We start from the raw sequence: 22,711 nt of genomic DNA, 5'->3' as shown, positions 1-22,711 counted from the left end.
AGACCAGGACGTTTAATATGGTCTTCCCTGACTGGGAATCAAACCCAGGCCGCGGCGGTGAGAGGGCCGAATCCTAACCACTAGACCACCAGCGAGCTCCACAGCGCCCCTGGCGCCTCTCTCCCTGCCGGGTAGAGAGGGTGTGGGAATGGACCCCCTGCTCCCGGTGTAGGTACCAGATGTGCTCGGCCTGGCAAATCGGCTTGCAGGCACGATTCAGAGAGTGAAACAAACCCCATGGCCGCAGGGCAGGATTCCCGGGGATTTCCGGCAGCCGAGGGGTGTCCACGGGGCTGTGGAGTTCCGGGGGGCTTCGGGGCCCCTTCCGCTGCTTGGAGGCGCCGCAACATAATACGGACCTTCCACATCAGTACCAATGGGCATAAGTCATGTACACTCACTGGTGGACATCTTTTACACACACACACACACACACACACACACACACACACACACACACACACACACACACACACACACACACACACACACACACACACACACACACACACACACACACACACACACACACACACACACTTAGATGTCAAGAAGAGGCCACGTGACCAGTTGTAGTTCCAGTTTTCCTGAACCTAATTCACTGTTTTTCCAATACATGTTGTTGTCCAGTGTTCATGTTTTTGTGTAAATGTTGTTTATTTCGATGTTTATTTGTCTCACCCGTGGTGATTCTCCCCCTCTTGGAGTACTGATCAGTTGTTTATAGAACCAAACATGATAAATAGTTCTCAAAAGAGGGGGGTTGGTGGTGGCTCTCCATAACCAAAAACTGTGCTCTTGTCATTCTACAAGTCGTCCACAGGACAGAGTTTTTGCAGTTCTTGATGATTTAATTACTTAGCTCTGTCCTGAATGAAATGGCATACAAATACTCTGTGTCGTATGCCCAGCATGCTGACAGCACAAGTAAAAAAATAAAAATAAATTTAAAAAAAATTTAAAAAACAGTGAAACGAATCCCATGGCGCAATGAAAGTGAGGACTGGCATGCACTGGCTGAGGTGCGTTTGCACCATCGGGGATCTGGAGCGGCTACGTTTTGTATGAGCATTATTAACGGACATTTTCACCAGCAAGCTCTTAAATGATGTATTTTTTTTTTTTTTTTTTATACATTTTACCAGGCAAAAATAGGTAATTACCAGAGTCAAATATCAAGGAAGTTACCTAGTGCCGTAAAGGACAAGGCACTTTTTCCGCAGTTTCATACCCGAACACCAAAGTTCAAGAACAGGCGTTGAGGGGGTGGGTGAGAATGAAAGAGGTGCGATTCTCCATATTATAAGTCAGCGTACCATCAAAATGATTCTGAAGCTGTTATTTTAAGGTAAAAAGTTACATGAATTACAATGTATCACAACATATACATTGCCATTTAAACAATTGCGAAAAACAACTGTGATGCAAGGTGTCAGTTTTCAGTGGTCTGAAGACCCTTCCATGAGACTACCTCAAGAAGTACTCATTTATATTTTGGGGGTGGCCACAAAAACATAGATAAAATGTCAAAAAAGAAAAAAAAAAAAAAAAAAAAAAGCAAAGGTTTAACATAACTATGTAACAAGCTTCGCTGCCTGCTGTTTGAAATGTGTTGTCATATAGTTGAATAATCACAGTTCAGTTAAGCATCTAACTTGTTGATTCCACAAATGTATGTCTTCAGTTAATGGATCAGAGGCAGCCTTGAATTTTTGGGTTTGAGAATTATTGTATTTATTTACTTTCAACTTTATTTTATTCCAAAGATTTTTTTTTAATATATATTGCTTTCATGCCACTGCTGGGCTTTCCAATTTGATTAGAGCAACTCACTGCACACAACTGTAATAAATGCACCATCATTAGAAAAATTTACTTTGGTTAAAATAAATTGTTTCCATTTAATTAAAGTGCAGATAATCCATCATGTGAATGTGGCTGTTGTTAATGTCAGTGCTAGGAGGCTGGACAACTTAACAGGCTTGGAAACAGTGGGGCGAATTCACAAAAGGATTGCGGCTTTTGTGGGCGCTAAACCGGTGCAAGTAACCAAAAAAGCAAGCGTAGAATTCACAAAGCACCCGCATATGGTGAAATACACCCCTAATTGCACTGCCAAGCAAATAGCATATCGGTGCGCCGGTGCTATTTGCGTGTATTTAAAGTAGGTACTATTCATACATTTGGTGCAAAATTGCCCCCTTCCTATGCAAATGAGCCTTGGGACCGCTGTGTGATCCTCTTCAGCGAATTGGTGCAAGAGAAGCGCATTTATAAGGAGTGTGACTCCCAGACTTTACAACAATCTGTAAATAATATATTTTGGCATTATGAATATAATTATTATTACTGTCATGGCATCTGTAGGTAGCGGAACGGGCAGCAGTCCGTGGTATTTAAAACGCACTCCAAAAGCAACTTGTTGAAACTGCGAACATTGTTTGTACAAAAAGGCGTTACAAAGGTTGACAAAAACGATTCCAGAATTCCTATTAAACTAAAAGGTATTGGAAAAAACAACTAAAAGTTATGGGGAATAGCGATACAGTGCTCAAAACTGACATTGAAGCACAGAGGTAACCTCATAGGATCATGGATAGCTCCGCAGGCTACGGCTTTCTGTGTGCAGCGGCCTGGAACTTTATAGAGCTAAATATAAAATTAACTGTCATCATTTCTACATTGTAATATTACGATTTAGTGAGAACTAGAATTTAAGTTTAAGTAAGTAAGAGCAAGTTTAAGTAAAAATTGTAATATGTACACATTTTATTCATGTAATGAATGAACTGTGTGGGAAGAGTACGTTTTATTATAGATACTCATACTATTTAAATCTTTTATAGTCACTGCACATAATTGTCACATCTAATACTACTAAGTAAAACCTGAAGGCAAATTGCACTCGGCAGCAAAAGCTTATTGGTGCGTTTACGCTGTCATATCATTCATGCAATATCTTTTGTGAATCGGACGTTAACACAGTGCAGATAGCTGGCGCAATTGATGTACAATTCATGGTGCATTTAGCGGCCACAATCGAGTCTCTATGAATTCACCCCTGAATCTTTAGGTGTCCTGCTACCTCTGTTTACAAAACTACTATATCTGATCAGGAACATTCCTTTTCCTCCAACGCCCTGTCAATGACAATGCAAATTTTGAATTTTTGAGATTCAAGAAATCGTACGGATGGATGTGGAAACAAATGTATTGCGAATTTTGTTTTGTCTATACACTTTTAGGAACAAGGAATTTAGATCCTGTTCTATAAAACACTGGCAAATACGGGGCAATGGCCTCTGGGAGGCAATAAATTAGGGGAAAATAATGGATATGTTGCTCTAGAAGATAATTTCTCATCTCCAGCATTGCACTCCTATCTTAACGAATTACAGCTGGAGACAATCACCTCTGTATTTTTCCCCTCAGCTAATCGTCAGCCTCACTCCTACTTCTCCCTCATTATGTAGAGTGGAACAACAAACAGCATCACAAGTTAAGCCGATAGGAGGGCATTCACTCATTGCATTCCCATTTCAGCGGCTGCCAAGTCCTCCTAATGACTGCAGCCCTTCTAAATTATTGAAAAAGCCTAAACACCTCTTACCAGCTACAGAAATGGTTATTAACCTTGGTGAAGCAATATTCAAATCCAGTTAGAGCTAACTTGGTCCCCAGTATCCCTTGCGGGGAGGAAATGTAAATGTGTTCTCCGGGAGACAGATGGGGAAACCGCCCAACGTTTGAAGTTCCAGCAAAAGAAGTCATTGCTGTCGGAGGGCCCTCCACCCCTCCTGTAAAATATTCAGGAGGTAGTCTGATAGAGCCGCCTCTCTCTTCTGACTGCCCCCCCGTTCCCGTCCCACGCTGGGCTGCAGCATGACTGGGCCACTACACTACACTGCCTTAGGAAGGGGGAAAAAAAACAACTGTAAAACATTTTGCAAATGTTTACAAATTCAGCACGGCACGGTGACAATGAAAAACAGCCTGAGGATTATCTCACCGAGCAGACAAGGGTGCAGGAGTTTTGATTTATGAGAGTAAAAATAAATAAATAAAAATAATAAACAGTATCCCACTACCCCCTTAGAAGCATCCTGTAGCCTAACCATATGAAATATTTGTGATGCCCCCCTTGCATTGTTATTGACAAAATGTTGCAAATTGAATTCCCCAGCCAAGCAGACGCACCATCGAAGCAGATTTGATTTTTGTGTGGAGATACCTGCCTGTCAATCAGCAAAGGCTCTGATACTGTGCTACAGACCAGAGAGAATCCCCAATCATTACTCTTATCGCCTCTGCAGCAGGCCGAAAAATATAGAGAAACCAAGAGAGAGAAAGAGAGTAAGTAATAGAATGTGTGTGTGTGTGTGTGTGTGTGTGTGTGTGTGTGTGTGTGTGTGTGTGTGTGTGTGTGTGTGTGTGTGTGTGTGTGTGTGTGTGTGTGTAGTCCGGCAGTTGGAGAGGGTTAAGATTAGAACTTCTGCCTGAGTTTACCACCAGGGGGTGGGGGAGGCAAAAGTCAATGCATGCGACGCCAAGTAAAACGATAGATTGTTGAGAATGCTGGCAGAACGCTGGCAGACATCGAGGCTGCAGAGTGTGCTGAATGCCACATGTAGATGAAGTGTGAACCGTGGTAGGGAGAGAATAGAAACAACACAAAAACATTCAAACTCGACAACAAAACACTTTGCTCTCAGTATCAAAACATGACAGCCAAGAAAGAGATCCAAACTAATCCGATAAATCCGAGTGGTGGAAGTCAGTAGATCCTCGTACATAAATTGTTAGGATGCAATCAGGGAATGAAATGAATGCTCTAATGAAGCATCTCCATAAAAATGCTCTGGAATACAACTATATGCCACATAACTCTTTACATTGTTTGCCTTCATCAATGTACGAGAAGTTGGTCTCTTGCTATGATTTGAAAGCGCTTCATTATACTAACAAACACGCAAAAAGAATGCTGAGCAGTGAGCACAATGGCCGCTGTAGTGAACTCCATTTTCAAGCAATGTGTGCTTGAAGCTCATAATTTCAAACAAGCATTTCCAAGCCGATAATCGGGGGGAAACAAAATCAATAATGCAAATGATGATCAGCGTGGTGAAATTCTATAACCAATTCTCAAAGATGGCAGCGTAATTTGTCACGTAGCCTGAAGACAGGAGATTAAGACAGAAAAATTCAAGTATTACAACTATAATCATTACAGGCCTAGCTCCAGCCTTGAGGCATCAGAGCTCAATACTATCAGCAGTTACTATCACGGTAACACCTCACTCTGGTACATTAGGATTACTATATGGAAGAGGTGGATGCAGACTACCAATTGGAACGGCATATTTAAGCCTGCTTCATACTTTTCCATCCAACCTACCAGGAAAGCTAATGCAACTGCAAAACAAGGGATGGCCAGTTTCATTATTGGTGGAAAGGTTTAGGGCTGTATCCTACGCAGAATTTTGTCAGTCGAATCGGATTCGGCTGTCCAACAGGATTATTCGACTATTCGGCATGGGGGAGGATATTCGTCGAAGAAGCATTTCCGTTATTATCAGAAGAGACATCTCTCCTCTCTCCCGCTGCATCGCCCGAGTTATGGAGATATGCACGAGGGGGGCGGGGCGGCTCCCTCTGCCTTCCTCTCACACACCCACGAGGAGACCCTACTCTTAGTGAGTGACAATTGGACGGCGAGCGCAGATTGCGCCCCGATCGCAATCCGAGCTAAAAATAAAAAACTAACTGATAAGAGTGGTGTCAAAGTACCAGATCGATAAGCAGTATCAGTAAGAGTAGTAGTACCGTTTAAATCACAACAATACCTATCCCTACGAGTCGTCTCCCGTTCCTCTGTGCCCTGTCCCCACTAGGGATGCAATGGTCAGTAGGCGGTTCCGTACGTATCAGGGTTTTGGGGCCACGGTAACAGTACGGTTTTTATATATGGGTTGTTATAATTTGCATAAGGTTATCTGATTGGGGAGGTGTCCAGGATAGTGGGCAATTCAAATAGAAATTCCTGTTCATATATATATATATATATATATATATATATATAAATAAAACGTTTTCCAATATAAAAGCAATATTATAGTTTATTATTTTTGCGTAAAAAAGGTATAAACAGTATTTTTCACACATAACTAATAATATAAAAATAACTTATAGAAATAAAACCTCACAGTCAGGGAGAGAGAGTGTCTTAAGAGAAGTTTGTAATAAAGAGGGACACGGCCATTCCAGGGGGTTATTTTCCCACTGGACACCTTGATTGATTGCACTCTTTACTTAAACATTTCTACGTAGTTTTATCTCGTGTTTTTATGGAAAAGGATGTGCAAATAAAAAATAGACCTCTCCCAAAACTAGAGAAATGGTGCACGGCTCCGCGCAGACCCTGCACAACTAACTTGGCTGGTGGAGCTGCAACATTGGATATAATAGGAAGCAGCACTTACTTCACACCACGCCCATACACTACGGCAACATGTCCAGTGGACTTCTACCGTAATACCGCAGTTCACGTGTGTGTATTGAATTGTATGGGGCGTACTGAAAGGTTCGATTACATACCGCGTACCATTGCATCCCGAGTCCCCACATTGTTTTTAGTTGTTTTATTTGGAGGAATGGAGCACGGCTCTCTGCTATCGGGGCGCATGGACACAGATATTTCAGAAAAATAAAAATATATTCATGACTCCCCTCCTCATTGAAATGTTAACCATCTGCATGTTTTAAGCTTTTATCTGTTTTACCCCGCTATTGTAATGCAGATTGACTGAAAAAAACAAAAGACTGCTCGAAGAATCTTGGTCGGCTGCCGGGTGTCCGAATGGATGTTGGGCAGTCAATACTAAATCGTTAATTTGAATAGTTATTAAAAACAGCATTCTGACCTCAAATTTTAAAACCACCACCATGTCCTGCGCTCAAACAAAGGAGACCTTGATAGATTTCTAGTTTCTAGGTGCAAGTGAATATTCATATCAACAAAATGTGACCCATCACAGATTTTAGGTACTTTTGGTGCCATTTTGACATTTGAAAGTGGAGAATCAGAGCTTCAAAACAAGGTGTCACTTGTGCGAATCAAGCAAATATTTTTAAACCTATGACTTGTTAATGTTGAGGGTGTGGCAAACTGTGTTTCTGAGATAATCACCGACAAAGTTTCCCCACACTTGGCTTCATTCAGCCAGCTCCCAGAATGAAAATGGCTTAGAGGACCAACAAAGCCACATGGCTACTTGCCATATGGCCACTTGACACCCTGCTGAATGGGGCAATCTCTGCATTGTTCTTGTGTTTTGAGGGAATGTTGAACAGCATCATCGACACAAAAAAAAAAAAAAAAGCTTTTATTTAACAATAAGAATATACATGTTTTATAAAAGTGGAATTATTCAGGAGTTTAAAAGTGCGGGCAACACAACAAAATGTACAGTCCGTCAATAATATTAGTCTTTGTATATCAACCTTGGTGTGTCATTTAATATAAATGTTCCCATTTCATCATCAAATTCAGGTTAGAATTTGCGGTTTGAAATGTTCTCGAAGTCTGGGACTACACCGATATCAGATTCAGCATCGCTGTCGTTCTCCGTGTCGCTGTCGGAGAACTGACTATCGTCGAGGAAAATTAAGTCCAGTACACGCTGCTTACACTGACTTGGATCTATGGCACTGGTGTATGATGGAGAATCTTACAACAATAACAATTACTTTTAAAGAGAAAGAACACTGCGGTATTTCATGAAACGTTCGACAGTTGAAAGTAGTTCCATCCTACTAGGAATGTCCCTAGCGCTAGAAGTGTGAACATTTTGGCTAAAGGAGAAACAACCATGAAGCATGTTATAAATGTCTGAGAAATAGCATCAAATTAGATGTCATAGCATAATCGGATAAAAGTTTAATCTGATGCAGTTTCCACTATGTCCCATGTATGCTGTACAGGGATTATTTTAATTCATCAAGCATGACTGACATGATACATTACTGAATAACAATGGATTATGGATAAATAATGAGCATCTCTAAGCGTAAAAAAGGAGGAACGTAGGTTCCTCTGCCTAGGGTTGGGTAGCGGGGCTAAATTGTTAAAGATCATAGTAGTGATAAGCTTTGACGTTACCAGTTCTGTTAACGGTATTGGAGAAATTAAGAAAATGTATATTCTATTTATTTAGGCTATATAACCCGTTTCTAACTTGGAATAAGATTAACATATTCGTCTAAGAAGCATTTTCGCTATTATCAAAAGAGGCATCTCTCCACCACCAAGATGTGGAGATATGCGCGAGGCCGGCTCCCTATGCCTGCCTCTCACCATGAGGAGACGCTGCTCCGAGTGAGAGATAATGGCACAGCAAGTGCAGATTGTGCCCCGATCGCACTCTCTCCATGTGTAATGCGCAGAAAATAAAGCAGTGTTAATTTTTCTCATCATTAGTTTTATTCTTGAATAAATAACCGATAAGAGTAACATTAAAGTACCTGATCAATAAGCAGTATCGCTAAGAGAAGTTTACCGTGAGAATCTTACCCATCCCCACTCATGCCCCATTTCTCCACGCCCGGTCCCTGTTGCTCCAAAAAAAAAAAAATAATAATAATAATAATAATAACATAAATTAAAAAAAACTTTTTTTTTGGGAGGAACAGAGCATGGCTCTCCATGATCGGGGCACATGGAGACACGCCGCACACCATGTTCCACCATAAATATATTTTTAGACGAGTTTGTGTCCGGACGCAAACTAATATAAAAGTATATTTATGATTCCCCTTATTTATAATTCCTCATTGAAAAGTTATCCCTGTGCGTTCTCTAAGCATCTATCTGTTTATCCTCTTATTGTTATGCACACTGACTGAGGAAGAAAAAAAAAAAAAAAAAAAAGACTGCTCGACTTAAAGAATCTCAGTCGACTGATGGATTTCCAAATGCTTATTCAACTCGTCAACTTTCAGGGGGCAACCCTAAACACCACCAATTTATTTATTCAGATAGTTATGCATCCTTTCACAAATATTATTCAATGGACCATCAAGCAGCAGTTATAAACTATCCACATCTTTGGCATTGTTTTAATCCTTCCACTTAGAAAAATGTTGTTCGACATGGTATGGATGCTTTGTGAGAGATTGCTGAATGGTTGTTCAGGTAGCCTCCTATAAAGAGGTTTTGATAGAACAATTACATCCACTGAAGCCTCACTTATATTGCCTTTCCAAGAGTCTCTTAACTGAGGAATGGAAGGAAGGAATTTGGTAATGATCAGATCTATTTTTATCACCACAGCCAAAGTGCAGCGTATACAGTAAATATTAGGGCAGGGTCCAGAAGTCCATATGCGCAGCAAACAATCCACCAACATGACTAGGGCCATGTTTACACAAACAACACTGCCATTTTGGACACTTCCAAGTCAAGTTAAGTTCATTTCTTTAGCCCTGAATCACAGTACAGTCCCAAAGGGCTTCACAAACTTCACATAGAAATCAATGGCATCCCCTTTTCCCCCTTGGGGGGGAAAAAAGGAAGAAACGAAAAGGAGTCACAAAGGGAAGAATCCCCCTTCCAGGAAAGCCAGGCTGCAATGGGTGCCAAGCAGGCACCATTATTAGCATTTTATAACTTGTGTTATATAAGGGTGCTCCAATCGATCTTCCGCCTATCCGCTGATATTCGTTCTAAATAGGGGTGTCATGATTCAGATTCAAAAATCGATCTACATGAACGAAATGAACATCTGGAGTTTTTATTTGCTTTGTTTGGAGAAAAAGATCACTCTGGTCAGAGCTGAGGAGCTGCAGGTAGTAATTTGCCTTTTACTGCCAGCATTCCCCTCTGACAAAAATAGCATCTGTTTTTCTGTGCTTATTTTGGTGTAGTAGTAGTAGTGTAATAAGTAACTTATTGTTTATTATTCTTAAGTCTAGTTTTGCTTAAGGTCCTAACTGTTTAGGTGTGTTGTTTAAATATTCTCATCGTTGTTATTATTTATAATTGTCATTATTCAAATAATAAGTTGCTTATTGAGAAACAAGTGTTTTTCTTTACGAATCAAGACTCGATAGTCTAACAATGGCATAGCCGACAGTGCTGGAAAAAAAAAAAAGTTTAAATTGAAGATCAAATTGTGACCTTAAAATCCAGAGTCAAATCGAATCGTTGATTTGGAGAATCGTGACACCCCTAGTTCTAAATAGTGTGATCGATATAAAGGGAGACGCAAAACACACGATACAATTTCTCTTACAGTGGGAGCAACATCTAGCCCTTCAGAAGAGCTACTGTAGCACAAATAACTGAACAAAATAATGCTGGGTATGATAGAAAGGCGTCAGAACACAAAGTGCATTGCAGCTTTCTGTTTATGGGGCTGCGTAGCTGCAGACCGTTAAGAGTGTTCATGCTGACCACTGTCCACCACTGAAAGCGCCTACAATTTGCATGTAAGCATCAGAACTGGACTATGGAGCAATGGAAGAAGGTGGCTGGTCATGTGGATGTCCGGGGTTAGGGTCCGATCTGATCGAGCATCTGCGGGATGTGCTCGAACAACAAGCCTGATCCATGGGGCCCCACCTCACAACTTACAGGATTTAAAGGTTCCGCGGCTAACGTCTTGGTGCCAGATACCACAGGACGCACCTGTCTCCCTCTCTGACATTACAGGCGATGCGCACGCCAATGATGTGGTGCCTGTGATCGTCGCGCCAGAACAGTGTGTTTTTACTTCATTTTACCTCTCCTTACGGAACGAAAAAAGTGTGTATGGAAGGAAAAAATGCGTAATGGGGACACTCTCTCTGTGACTCTCTCCCTGATCACCCCCTCGCCATGCATTATGCTCAGAAAATAATCTTAATGAGTCTATGAACGGGGCTCGGCTGTTCGTGTTGCACTCCGACATCGGGGCGCACGGAGAGCCGTGTTTGTGTCCGGGCACGGAAAATTCACATATATAAAAATATATTCATGATTCCTCTTATTTATACTTTCTCATTGAAATGTTATCCCTGTGCATTTTTGTAGGCTTCGATCTGTTTTATACTGTTATTGTAATGCACACTGACTGACAGAGAAGAGAAAAAAAATATATATTTTTTTAAAAGACTGCTCGACTTGAAGAATCTCAACTTGAAAATAATAAATCCTGCACTTCTGTAACGCGGAGACTTTCCCGACCAGACTTATATGACGCTGTTGGCTTGCGATGAGTACATACTTTCGCTTACCCAGAGGACGTCAGTTGAGTAGGCAGTCCTTCAATGTGGCCCAGGAGACATATGGGTTTACACTGCTAAAAGTGATCATCACCAAAGACACGTGTTAATGCCGGGTGTAAAGAGGGTCTAAATCCAAAGCTTTGCCCCTCATGCTTCAAAGAAAGTGGAATATGTTGCCTGACAATAAATAAAACGGTTGTCAATTCATGATACTTTCTCATCTCATAATTGTAATACTCAATGTATAATCTTGTTAAGAATAGTTCGATAAATAAATAGATAATGCTACACGATAAATAGAAGGCTTCAGATACTGCTTCCAGCGATCGGCCCCAAAAACCTGATCGGAGCAGCCTTGGTGTTATATATTTTGTAACATGCAGTGTTTAACTAGATAGAGTGTTTTACTGATGCATATCCACTTGTTTTATGCACTGAATCTAGAAACCCATGGAGAATAAGACTCAACCTAGTGTTACACTCAGTCATTAGGGCAATTGTTAAGCCATTCACAGAGACAAATCACCCAAGAAGAAAATCATTGAAGGGAATGCCTGCTCCATGTCTCTGTGGTCAAGGTGCAAGTGCCGGTCCTTCAACTTTGCCCTCATTATAAACGGTGCCTGGCAGCGCGTCACACCAACTACCAGAGCAAGGTCACTTAGTTAATGGCAGATCTTTTGAGAATCACCACCACAAGATGAGGACCAAACATGAACATGTCAAAACAACCGTTAGGACTTTCCATGGCATTTGATCTGAATGGACGTTCCCGGTTCATGTATTTTCGTTTGTTTGTTTGTTTGTTTGTTTGAGTGACACTTTAAACTAGAAAAACTACAACATACAAACAGACGACGGCTTGACTTTTGCTCATGCAACTCTGAGGACACCATTATCTTGTTATAACCCAGCGTGTGACCGTCGGTGGCTCAACTCGCCGTCACTCATCTGTCAACTCGCCGACACGTTTTTTTTTTTGTAACAGCTTCGGACGACGACGACAGAAGCACAAATCCAGTGACGGCTCGCCGAAAGCCGGGCCACGCACCGCCACCATTATAACACGCGCAGGTACCTTCGATTTGTGGAGAAACAGCTGTTTGCAGCTCGTTGCCCGCAGTCCTCTGGCTACAGCCCGGGAGACCATGGATGCCGCCATGTTGACAAGAGGGAGGGAAGGGAGAGAGAGAGTGACGTCGGGATCACGTGGTCGTAGCTCGGCGATTCGATTGGTGATTTGGGCGGGGCTTCCGTTGAGCACGTGTGAGCGCTGCGTTTCACGTTCACCTTCACGATTTGATTTACATTTTACATTTAGCAGACGCTTTTATCCAAAGCGACTTACAAGGGAGAATAACATTCAAGCTACATTGCGACAGAGACATTAGTGTAACAATAAATACTGCTAAGTAATTGTAGATTAGGACAGGAGGTACTCACTGAAGAGCTGGGTCTTCAGGTGCTTCTTAAAGACAGAGAGGGAGGTCCCTGCTCTGGTGGTTTTGGCAGCTCGTTCCACCAACGTGGAACGACAAATGAGAATAACCTGGATTGCCGTGGCTGTACGGCCAGCAGAGCCAGGCGACGCTCATTTGACGAGCGCAGCATGAGCAACATGTGCTCTTACAAGAGCATTTAAGTAGGCGGGAGCATTCCCAGCAATCACTCTGTAGGCCAGCATAAGAGACTTGAACTTGATGCGAGCGGCTACAGGTAACCAGTGGAGCCCGATGAGCAGCGGAGTGACATGTGCCCTCTTTGGCTGCCCTCGTTGATGCAATGACTGTAAAGAACACAACATTTTATATCTTACAGCACTTCATATATAGCCTCCAAATTCTGAAGTTGAATCGGCCTTGTCCAATATTACATTTGATTGTCCAAGTTTGTTTATTTTATTTTATAACATCAGCAGAACACATTGAATTTACAATCATTTCATCTTAACTCATTAAGGCCAACAATGTAAACAATTTGTTGCCAGGGGAAGATTGATGGCAAACACGATTTAGTGACCGTGCTCTGAGTATAAATATCCCCTTCCGGCTTGAGGGCTCTTGATAAAAGCAAAGCCCTTGGATGGATTTCATGTCAGACGCCGCCTTATGGATCATCGTCGTTGAGAGGCTGAGTTGTTCAAGCGACAGCACAGGCATGGCATCTGTGATTATAGCCATAGGTTTTTGATGGGACCTTTTGAAGCATGGAGTTTGGGGTTTCAGCCACTGCCGTCTTGTGTTGTTGGAGCCAGGAGATCCAAAATGGTTATGTGGGGAGTGGACGGTATAAACCGTATAGAACGTACGTCTGTATGAATTTGCCCCAAGGTATGGATTTTGACTATACCGTGCTGACCGGTAGAGCCCTGACAGAGTAGGGTTAATATTAATATCGATCTTTCTATACATATCGATTTAGAATATTTGAAACGGTTTCAATACTCATTTTTCTCGCACTATCGATACAGCGGTAGCAGCTGCGCTTCCTCGCTCTCTCCTCCCTCCCACAGCGAGTCACACACCCCGCTGCAGCGCCCACGTAGCACCGCCTCCTCCCACTGAAACATTAACATGGATACTTTTTTTATTATTATTATTAAAATATTTAAATCAATTAAAAAATTTTTACAAAATATATTTATTTACGTTTTTCAAAAAATCGTGGAGGATGGCAAAAAGTTGGAAGCATTTATATTGAAATTTGAAGAAAAACGAATATACCGTGATATATACGGTGAGCATCCGTGCTTCAAATTATACCGTGATATCAGTTTTCGGCCATGCAAGAAGTTTGCCATGTCCCACTTCCCCACTGCTCATCCAAGACAAGCATCGTTGCCTGCGAAGGACTGCCAACTGGTACGGGTTCAGTTCCCACGTGCGTCACAAAGGGAGGTTCACAATTCCAAGAGTTGTCACTGTGACAGCCATCCTTTTGTCCAGAGGGAGCCACACTGCAGGATAGTTATATCTCAGACACTATACAAACCCTTTGGTCCTACAGTGGCCCGGGGTTCTCTGTCTGTCTTCCCATCTTTTCCTCTCATGTCCCTCCACAAAAAGCACTTGGCTTTGTCAAGCGTCATCAGCGTCCACCTTAGATGTACCTGCCTGGCACGTACTCGATGTCCAAGATATAGATAGCTAATTATCCTACATTTTTTTAGCAGCCAAGCTTTGGTTTTGGTTTTGCCAAAAACTACAAAGGATTGTTTGGGTAATTCCTGTGGGACCACTTGGCTCTGTCTTCTCACTGTTACCTATACCATGAAAGGATATGGTTGAAGCCAGGAAAACTGTATTGAAGTGAGCAGCTTTTCACCCATGCACATGTACACACACACAAATTCAACTTTAAACATTAGTTTGACCAATGCATAAATTACAGTGTTAACCACGCTAGATCTCGCACAGAGCTGCACTAGAATCACACAGCATCTAGAAAGGTCACGGCACCAGTGTAATGGATCTCAATCCATCATTAACCGACGGCACACATTTTCACCGTTTATTCTAGAAAGAAGACAAACATTAAAATGTTCCAATTTGGTGATTGCTGAGAAAGCCTATCTTCTTGGTGTGCAAAAACATAGCCTGACCCTGTAGGGCAACATGCGGTCGCTGTCTTTAGCGGAGAGGTTTTTTAGGAGGCTCTGGTGAATGCAGGTCAAGAGTATGGGATGTGAGAGTTGATCTTGTCTGAATGGCTGCATAGTCCACTCACACAGTCCCCCAGAGTCCTTATTACATGCATCCTGAAAGGGCAGAGAAGGCAAAGAGATCATAAAAAGCAATGATTATGGTACGGGAGGTGGGGAAGGGAGGGGTGAGACTCCTGGAAACCGTCAGTGTCAGAAGGACAAGAGGACACGACAAGAAGGGGGGGGGGGGTTGATGAACACTAGTTTCAATCGGAAAAGCAGATGTGCTTCTAATCATTTCTATATTCTGCTTTTGAAATATGGAAATGTCTTAAGTTTTGCAATGCTAAAATAATGCAAAAATACAATTCATGTGTGTTTGATACTTTTCCCTCTGTACCCTTTTACTTTGGGTTAGAGCTTCAGCTTCAGTGATCCATATTCCCCAGAATGAAAATCTCTGAGATTACTGGCTTTTCCAACCCAACCAGGCTAAGAGCACAAATGAAGTGACAAGAGCTGCTCCGTCACAATATTTAAGCGCGTCAACAAACGCTGCCCAGCACACAAAACTCGCCCCATGTCTGTGTGTCAGCGAGCACTCGTTCTAAAATTGGAATGCTCAATTTATGTCAAAAAATTCAATGAGAACCAAAGCCGAGCAGAATGACTGACAGATGATTCAGTTGAGCATTCTCAGACTCAAGTTTCTGTCTTTTTTTTCCTCCTTTTTTTTCCCTGTCCCAGGCATTGGTATTCAGACAAGACTGTCAGAATATCAATCTCCCTTACTCATGCAATTTGACTTTTCTCATTTGAAATGTCCTTACAGAACCAGAGAGAGAGCTTTAGATAGAAACCATGCTATCCTTCTCTGAAAATGCAAAGCAACTCATCCAAATTTGAATCACATGAAAAATGTACAAGCAACGTATTTTTGATGTGATTTGGTGTTATCCTGCTTGAATGGTGAAATATGCAACAACTTCCAATAAATAGATGGGATATTTTCAGTACTCATCCTGTGTCTGGCAGCGATGCTGTGTGTGCATAGCTGTATTTCCATTAGGGCATCTAAGTTCCTCTGCGCCTGGAGATGGAATGTTCTGCTTATATCTGCGTGGGTTTATGCCTCAGAGGCCAGTTTCCTCCTACTTCCAAAGTCATGCAGGTCAGGGTCATTGTTAGACTATTAATTTTCCTTTGCTTTGGAAGGCCTATGTATGAGTATGTGTGTGTGCGTTTATCTCTTTGACCCTGAAGTGGGCTGGTGCCTTCTGCCTTTATTTAGAAGCAGGTAAAAGAAAATGAAAATTCCATTGAGGGATATTGTAAACTATGGAAAATATAATATGTGGGATATTATATAAAGGATAAGAAAAAAGAAATTCAATCAATGATTGCAATTCACTTGCATCCATTCATGAATCACTAGGAAACCATTACCTATGAATAAAAGCCGGGTAAGGTCCATAGACAAACAAAAGCACCTTTCATGCAGTACTTAATATAAGATCCACTGAGTAAAAGTCCTATTATACTGTATTCAAATAGACAAGGCAATGTTCTGTCATTATACTGCCACTGTGATTTTAAGAGGCTATGGACTAAAATAAGGAGACATTTAGCATAAAGTTACAAAGGACTCAATGCTGACCAGTCTTTCTCACTGAAATTTTTGCTTTTATTGACCAGCTTTTGCAGACAGAGGAGCTGGGAGCAGGAACTTGGCCTTCATAATGATTGTGCATGACACCAAAATTCGGACAATGTATTGTTAATTGATTTTCCTTAGTTGTACCCTTCCCTCTGTGTATTTGTTTTTTCTTTTTGAGCGGATGCTCATTATGTTCCTCTTCCCCCTCCCTTCCATGTCCCTTTGTCCCTCGGGTCAGAGGACTGTGTTAACGTGGTGGCAGAGCATTTGCTTTGTGTTTTCCCTCAATGATCGATAGTCAGCTTCCACTCAGCGAGCTATGAATGTTCAGAACGTTGGGGATGGAGAGCCGCGGCTCCCAGAAGGCCGTGCGCTCAACCCTCTCACACTTCAGAATCAGCGGGACGCTTGACTAACAAGGGGGAGGGGCTTGTAGCCCTTGGTGCAAAACTCCACCGTCTCTCTCTTTTATGTCCTTCCTCCTTCTCTATATGCTTACCTCTTCTTTTGTTTGGTTTGTTGTCGTCTTTGCTTCACTTCTGTTAGCCCACCCTTCTCTTCAGCAATACCCCCACTTACTCTTGGTAATGGGCCTGTTTACCATATTACCAAGCTGTGAATTCAAACCAGAATCAGAATCAGAATCAGAATCAGCGTGGCCCTGATGACTGGGCCCTTGCCTTAAGTCAACAAAGCAGCGGCAGTCAAGGCTCTGCCCAGCTGGCTCACTATCACAGTGCAGCGCTGAAAGAGGAAGAGAAGGAAATAAAAGGAACGTAGAAAAGAGTCCATGAAGAACTATCTTCCATGGCCCCATTCATCTCATGTTCTCCGCACCCGCCCTATTCATCGTTCCAGCTCTGGTGTCGACTGGCTCTCTGCGGGTCCGACGGCAGCATCTTTTCACCCGGGAGGAGGGGGATCCTGAAGGTTTTTGCATTTCTTTCTTGTGGTCACACACGGCTTACTTTAAAGGCCCGCTCTCTTCTCTGGCTGGATCTAAATAGACTGTGTTGCCTTTTATTCACCTTGCACTCCATGTCCATTTGCTTTGCTTTCAAGGAAAGTGCAAGACGCAGCCTGTCGCCAGTGCTCACCAGTGGGCTGAAGTTTTCAGAATATTTCTTAATATTTGTATATAATGCACCAAAGGCCTGGAGGGAACAGCGCAAACAAGTGCTGAAATGGCTTTCCAGCCCTGTTACAATGCAGAGATCCCATCCAAAGCTAGAGTTTCACATGCTGTTTTAATATATGTTTACATAGAGCTTTGTGTAGCATTATCAAGCCAGGGAAGGTCTTGTTTTCAATCCATCCGAATACCGAATGAGTCAGAGAGATGAGGAATTAATGCGCTTAACTGCTGAGTCAACATACTGGGAATCTAGAAGCTTAGTCACAGAGAACAAACCTGCTGTTGGGGAAAATTAAAATGGAAGAAGAAAGATGCCATCTAGGCCCATGATGGAGACGGCGGAGCGTGAGGGAGAAGGGCAGGAGAGGGCACCGTCGTTGCCACCCTGCACTCAGCACATCTTTTGATATGACAGACGGCAAACATAATTAGTCATCGTTTTCAGTGCTGGCACATGGATCTCACAGTGTCACAGCGATGCATATGTATGAGCCTGAGTCCGTTGTTTTATCCCGCCATTGTCTACCAAACAGTTTGGACAGATAACTTTTTGCTCCTCCATGTTATAAACAGAATAGCAACCGGGGCAGAGTTTTTCCCCCCATTTTGCCAACATCACCCACCACAAAACTGTATTCGCCCACTATAAAATCCATAACAAAAAATGGATATATATATATATGTATATATATCTATCTATATATATATATATATATATTTTTTTTTTTTCTTTTCAGTCACAAAATACAGTGTATATGCCACATCATTAAATCCACTGACAGGTGAAGTGAATAACATTTCTCATCTTGTTCCAATGGCACCTGTCTGAGGACTGGGTCAGAGCATCTCCGAAACAGCAGGTCTTGTGGGGTGTTCCTGGTATGCGGTGGTCTGATGAACCACGTTTTCTTCTACATCATGTGGATGTCCGGGGTTAGGGTCGGATCTGATCAAGCATCTGTGGGATGTGCTGGAACAACAAGCCTGATCCATGGGGGCCCCACCTCGCAACTTACAGGACTATAAGTCCTGTAGGATATATATCTGCTGCTAACGTCTTGGTGCCCGATACCACAGGACACCTTCAGAGGTCTTGTGGAGTCTATGCCTCGATGGGTCACAGCTGTTTTGGTGACACGAGGGGGAGCTACACAATATAAGTGGTTATTCGTGTTTGGTTTTAATGTTGTGGCTGATCGGTGTATATACCTGTGCCTGCTCTGAGCGCTGGAGTAGGAATCAATACAACAGGGAGCTGCCACATTTTAGCTGTCTGTCTCCCTCAGATGTCTGCCAGGCACACGCAGCTGGAGAGCCTCCATTAATGTTCTGTGGAATCGCACAGTCGGTGGGTCTCCATGCTTGGAGACAGATGCATGAAATTGTGATGGGATTGTGATGCTTTGCGTCTTGAAGAGGCGGAATGTTCACACGGGGTCCACAGCGAATCCCTGAAGGAGGGACTATATCGGAGCCCAGATCAAAGGCGTGATAATAACATATGAAGGAATCACAGAGAGCTGAGTAGATTGTGGATGCAAAGAGGACTGTTTATTTGTATAACTAAAGATTGACGATGTACAGAACAAAAAGACAGAATTTGTAATGCATTGCAGAAGGAGAAAGAGAAGTTGACATTCTGTTTTTTTTCTTTTAAACTACAAAACTTAACGCTGCCAAAACTTGCTACCTCACCGATGTAACAAGGTGAGATCTGAAATACTGGCTTCAATAGATGGCCCCTGTTTTATTCGGGGCCTTCAACATCACGCACCGCATGGCTTGCTGCATTGGGGAGCGTGGGAGTCATAACCCAAACTAAACCCTCCACGGCACCTGGCAAACATATGTGCCTTGCCGCACACACACGCACAGGCACGCACACAAACAAGCACACAAACACAGAGAGCCAGAAGAGGCTGAGAAAAGTGCTTAGATGTGCATATGAGATCGTCCACGGAGCCAGATTCCTCCACAAGCCTCTCTGCACACGCTGCGCCACCTTCATCACCAAAGAGGGACCAGGTCACACTTTCAAACTCTTATCTTCCACCCTGGCGCCTTTCATTCCCCTTACAAACCAGCAGCATACCAGCACCCTTCTTGCTTGTGACCTCAGAGAAGCAGCAGGGTGCCTCTCATCCCCCTCTTCTCTGAAGGTGTTTCTCTCTGACATGGAGTGGAGGAAGGGTGGGGAACGGAGACACTCAGAAAGAGAAATATGAGCCGATCCTGTGCGTCGCCCACACGGAAAACCAACGGGATTGTTGGTTATAAGGAACACATTATGTGATAGCACAAGGAAATCCACGTATCTATATGTGGTCAGCAGCGTTTCAGCAGTGTGATCATTACCACTGACTCAAGCATGGCGGCGGCACTGGGACATGTATGACGGAACACAGGCGAGAGGGGGGGAGGGGGTGTGATCAAAGCAATCAGGGTGTTGCTGAAACGGATACTGGTGTGATTAATCATGCTTTTGCCAATGACTGAGTGAGGTTTTTTGGCTTGGCGGGGAGATATACAGTATGTGTGTGTGGCGGGTCAGTCTTCATGGTACTGAGGGCTGTGATCCTCCGATCACCTCAGGGATTGGCCGTGAGGCACACTTTATTCTTGGGTGCAAGTCAGAGTGTGATTCTCGACACAATGTCATTTGTGACCTGCTGATCTTTGCTGTGTGTGTGTTGTGTGCGTGGGGGGGGGGGGGTGTTCTCATGTGTTATCCCTTTGATTTAAGGCTTATGTCTGTCTCTCTTTCCCTCTACGGATATGCTGACATATCCCTCAGTGCTTCTGAATCCGAGATCAACTGGGATGGGACATTATGGCTCAGATCTGGAGAAGCACTTTCAGGACAGCATGGCTGATGGGCCTTAGCCCCTTTGGTATGTGATAAGTGAAGAGTGGCATGGGATTGTTTTAAGGATGAAGATGTGTTTATTTTCATTTACTTTCAATTCATTATATCTGATTGTTAATTATGCCAGTTTTAACCTCATAATAAAGCAGGAGAAAGCGCTCTGTTGTTTACAGCTCCTCCGTTTCCCATTGCCCACTGATCTATTACTTAATAATGCAGTGACCGCAAGCAGATGTGAATGTCATCTCAATAGCTAATATCTACAGTTTATATTCCCCTGGGAGCCACCTCTGCTACCTTACAGGCCAATGAATACTGTAACTGAGGCACGGCGCTCTCTCTCTCTCTCTCTCTCTCTCTCTCTCTCTCTCTCTCTCCGGATGTGTGGATGCATGTGGAAGACGGAAGGAATAGGCGGGGGCTATCTAAGGCTCCATTAACCTTGTTTGCTGTGTGGGAAGGCACCTCCACTATCTTAAGCCCACATCGCGTGAGCAAGGGGCTCGGGGGACTCTCCACTAATTAACCTTGTAGAGACGGCCTCTGTAGAAGGGAGACCGAGGGCCAGAATAATAAGGAGGCCTTCACCGGGCCATTAGCAGGAAGATTAACACATCCAACTTTTCGAGTGGCTTTTTGACACAAAACCAATATTTGTCTGAACCGGCTCGGTTCCTGCTTACCGCCGAGCGGAATTCTTAAATGACACGCGCGTTTTGGCCCCCCTATTCCAGCTCCCTTGAAAGCTCAGCCATCATCGCGGCCATTTTCCTGGCAGCTCTATTAGGGGGGCGGGGGGTTTATGATGTTTATTGAATTTCTGTATATAGAGTGCGTATTTCCAAGACGTATGACGTTCATTGAGTCTTTCGGGATGCAGCCGCTTGCAGCCCCCCTTTCTTTTCCCCCGCACGAGCATTTCGGTTCGGAGCCGAGGTTGTGAGGGATCTCCTACTCTTGACACCTTCCCCAAGAAATTAGAGAGCGTGGTGCCGAGATGGCAGACTTTCAAGTGTGAGGAAATGTCGTGCACACTGTGAGTCATGCAGCAAAAGATGGGGAACAGAGGCAATCACACCCCTCCAAGATACTGTAAGTTGATTCATATTGGCGAAAGCGATACCGCAAACAAACAAGTAAACAAACATGGGGGGGGGGTGTTCAAATATATCGCTGTGTTTTTAATCTCAGACGGCTGGGCCTAATGGGAAAAAAACGCACGGTAATATGGGTGACTGTGCAAGTGGCTTTTGTCTGATCAGCTCCTTATCGGGACACGTCATCGCACAGCGTGCTCTCCGCGGGATCAGGCTTTATCTTCCTCTTTATTTCTTTGCCGCACGCCGCCTTTTAATTCCGACTTATCTGTGGAACACACCTGCGTGATGTCGGGGGTTTTACGGGTCGGGGTGAGGAAGGGCGAGGGGGGGTTGAGCTGGTTGGCTTTAATCTTTAATCCCGACGCTAAAATTTCCCGGCGGGAGGGGAAGGTTCTTTTGCTCCGTTGCTTCCGTATGTGAGAAAATCCCTACAAAAATCGCAAAGAAAAAGAAATCGCAGGCACTTCAAAAGAACGGGACGCAGCCGGTCTGAGCGTGGTTAATAATTCACCCGTTCTTCTCTTTCCTTCCTTCGGAGGACGAACCATCGACGAATCCGAAAATCGACTGATTTATCAGCTGTTAATTGGGCGTCTCAGGGCACGGCACAGAGCGATGGCGGTGAATTAACACCCCCGTAACCTTGCCATTGATACTTCTGGGTGGGTTTTTTTTTTGTTTTTTTTTATTTTGGGATGGGGTGGGGGGTTTGTGATTGCTGCGTTGTGCACCAGAGTGTGTTGCTGCGGAGCGGCTGCCTGAGTGGCTCGGTGACAGCACGACGCGTGCTCACAGACCTTCTGGTTCCTCATGCATAATGCTCTTTGTATTCCCCTGGAAAGGATGGACGAGTGGCAGCACAGGACTGAGGCCCTTCCAGAATCTCAAATGGATATCACCCCCACTCCTTTTTTACTCCTCTCTCTCTCTCTCTCTCTCTCTCTCTCGGTGCCTCTCCCATTTTTATGGTATTTTCTGGAAACGGCCGACATCATTGATGCGGCCCCTTTTTTTTCTCTATGTGGCATTAGAACAAAGGAACTGTTCT

The 22,711-nt window shown here is 43.4% G+C and overlaps 1 protein-coding gene across 1 annotated transcript in view; it reads right to left on the bottom strand.

Moving 5' to 3' along the window:
• suclg2 (succinate-CoA ligase GDP-forming subunit beta) overlaps positions 1-12,438 on the bottom strand; it is a 118,342-nt gene extending 105,904 nt beyond the window's left edge. The window contains exon 1 of the mRNA XM_080001446.1: positions 12,341-12,438. Within this exon, the coding sequence (XP_079857572.1) occupies positions 12,341-12,424 (84 nt within the window). The 5' untranslated portion in view covers positions 12,425-12,438. The remainder of the gene's footprint in view (positions 1-12,340) is intronic.
• Between the last annotated feature and the right edge of the window lie 10,273 nt (positions 12,439-22,711).

Source organism: Zeus faber (assembly GCF_960531495.2).
Source record: "Zeus faber genome assembly, chromosome: 5".
NCBI classification, from domain to species: Eukaryota; Metazoa; Chordata; class Actinopteri; order Zeiformes; family Zeidae; genus Zeus; species Zeus faber.
Note: the sequence above shows the minus strand (reverse complement) of the source record. Positions and strands in the feature narration are given on the sequence as shown.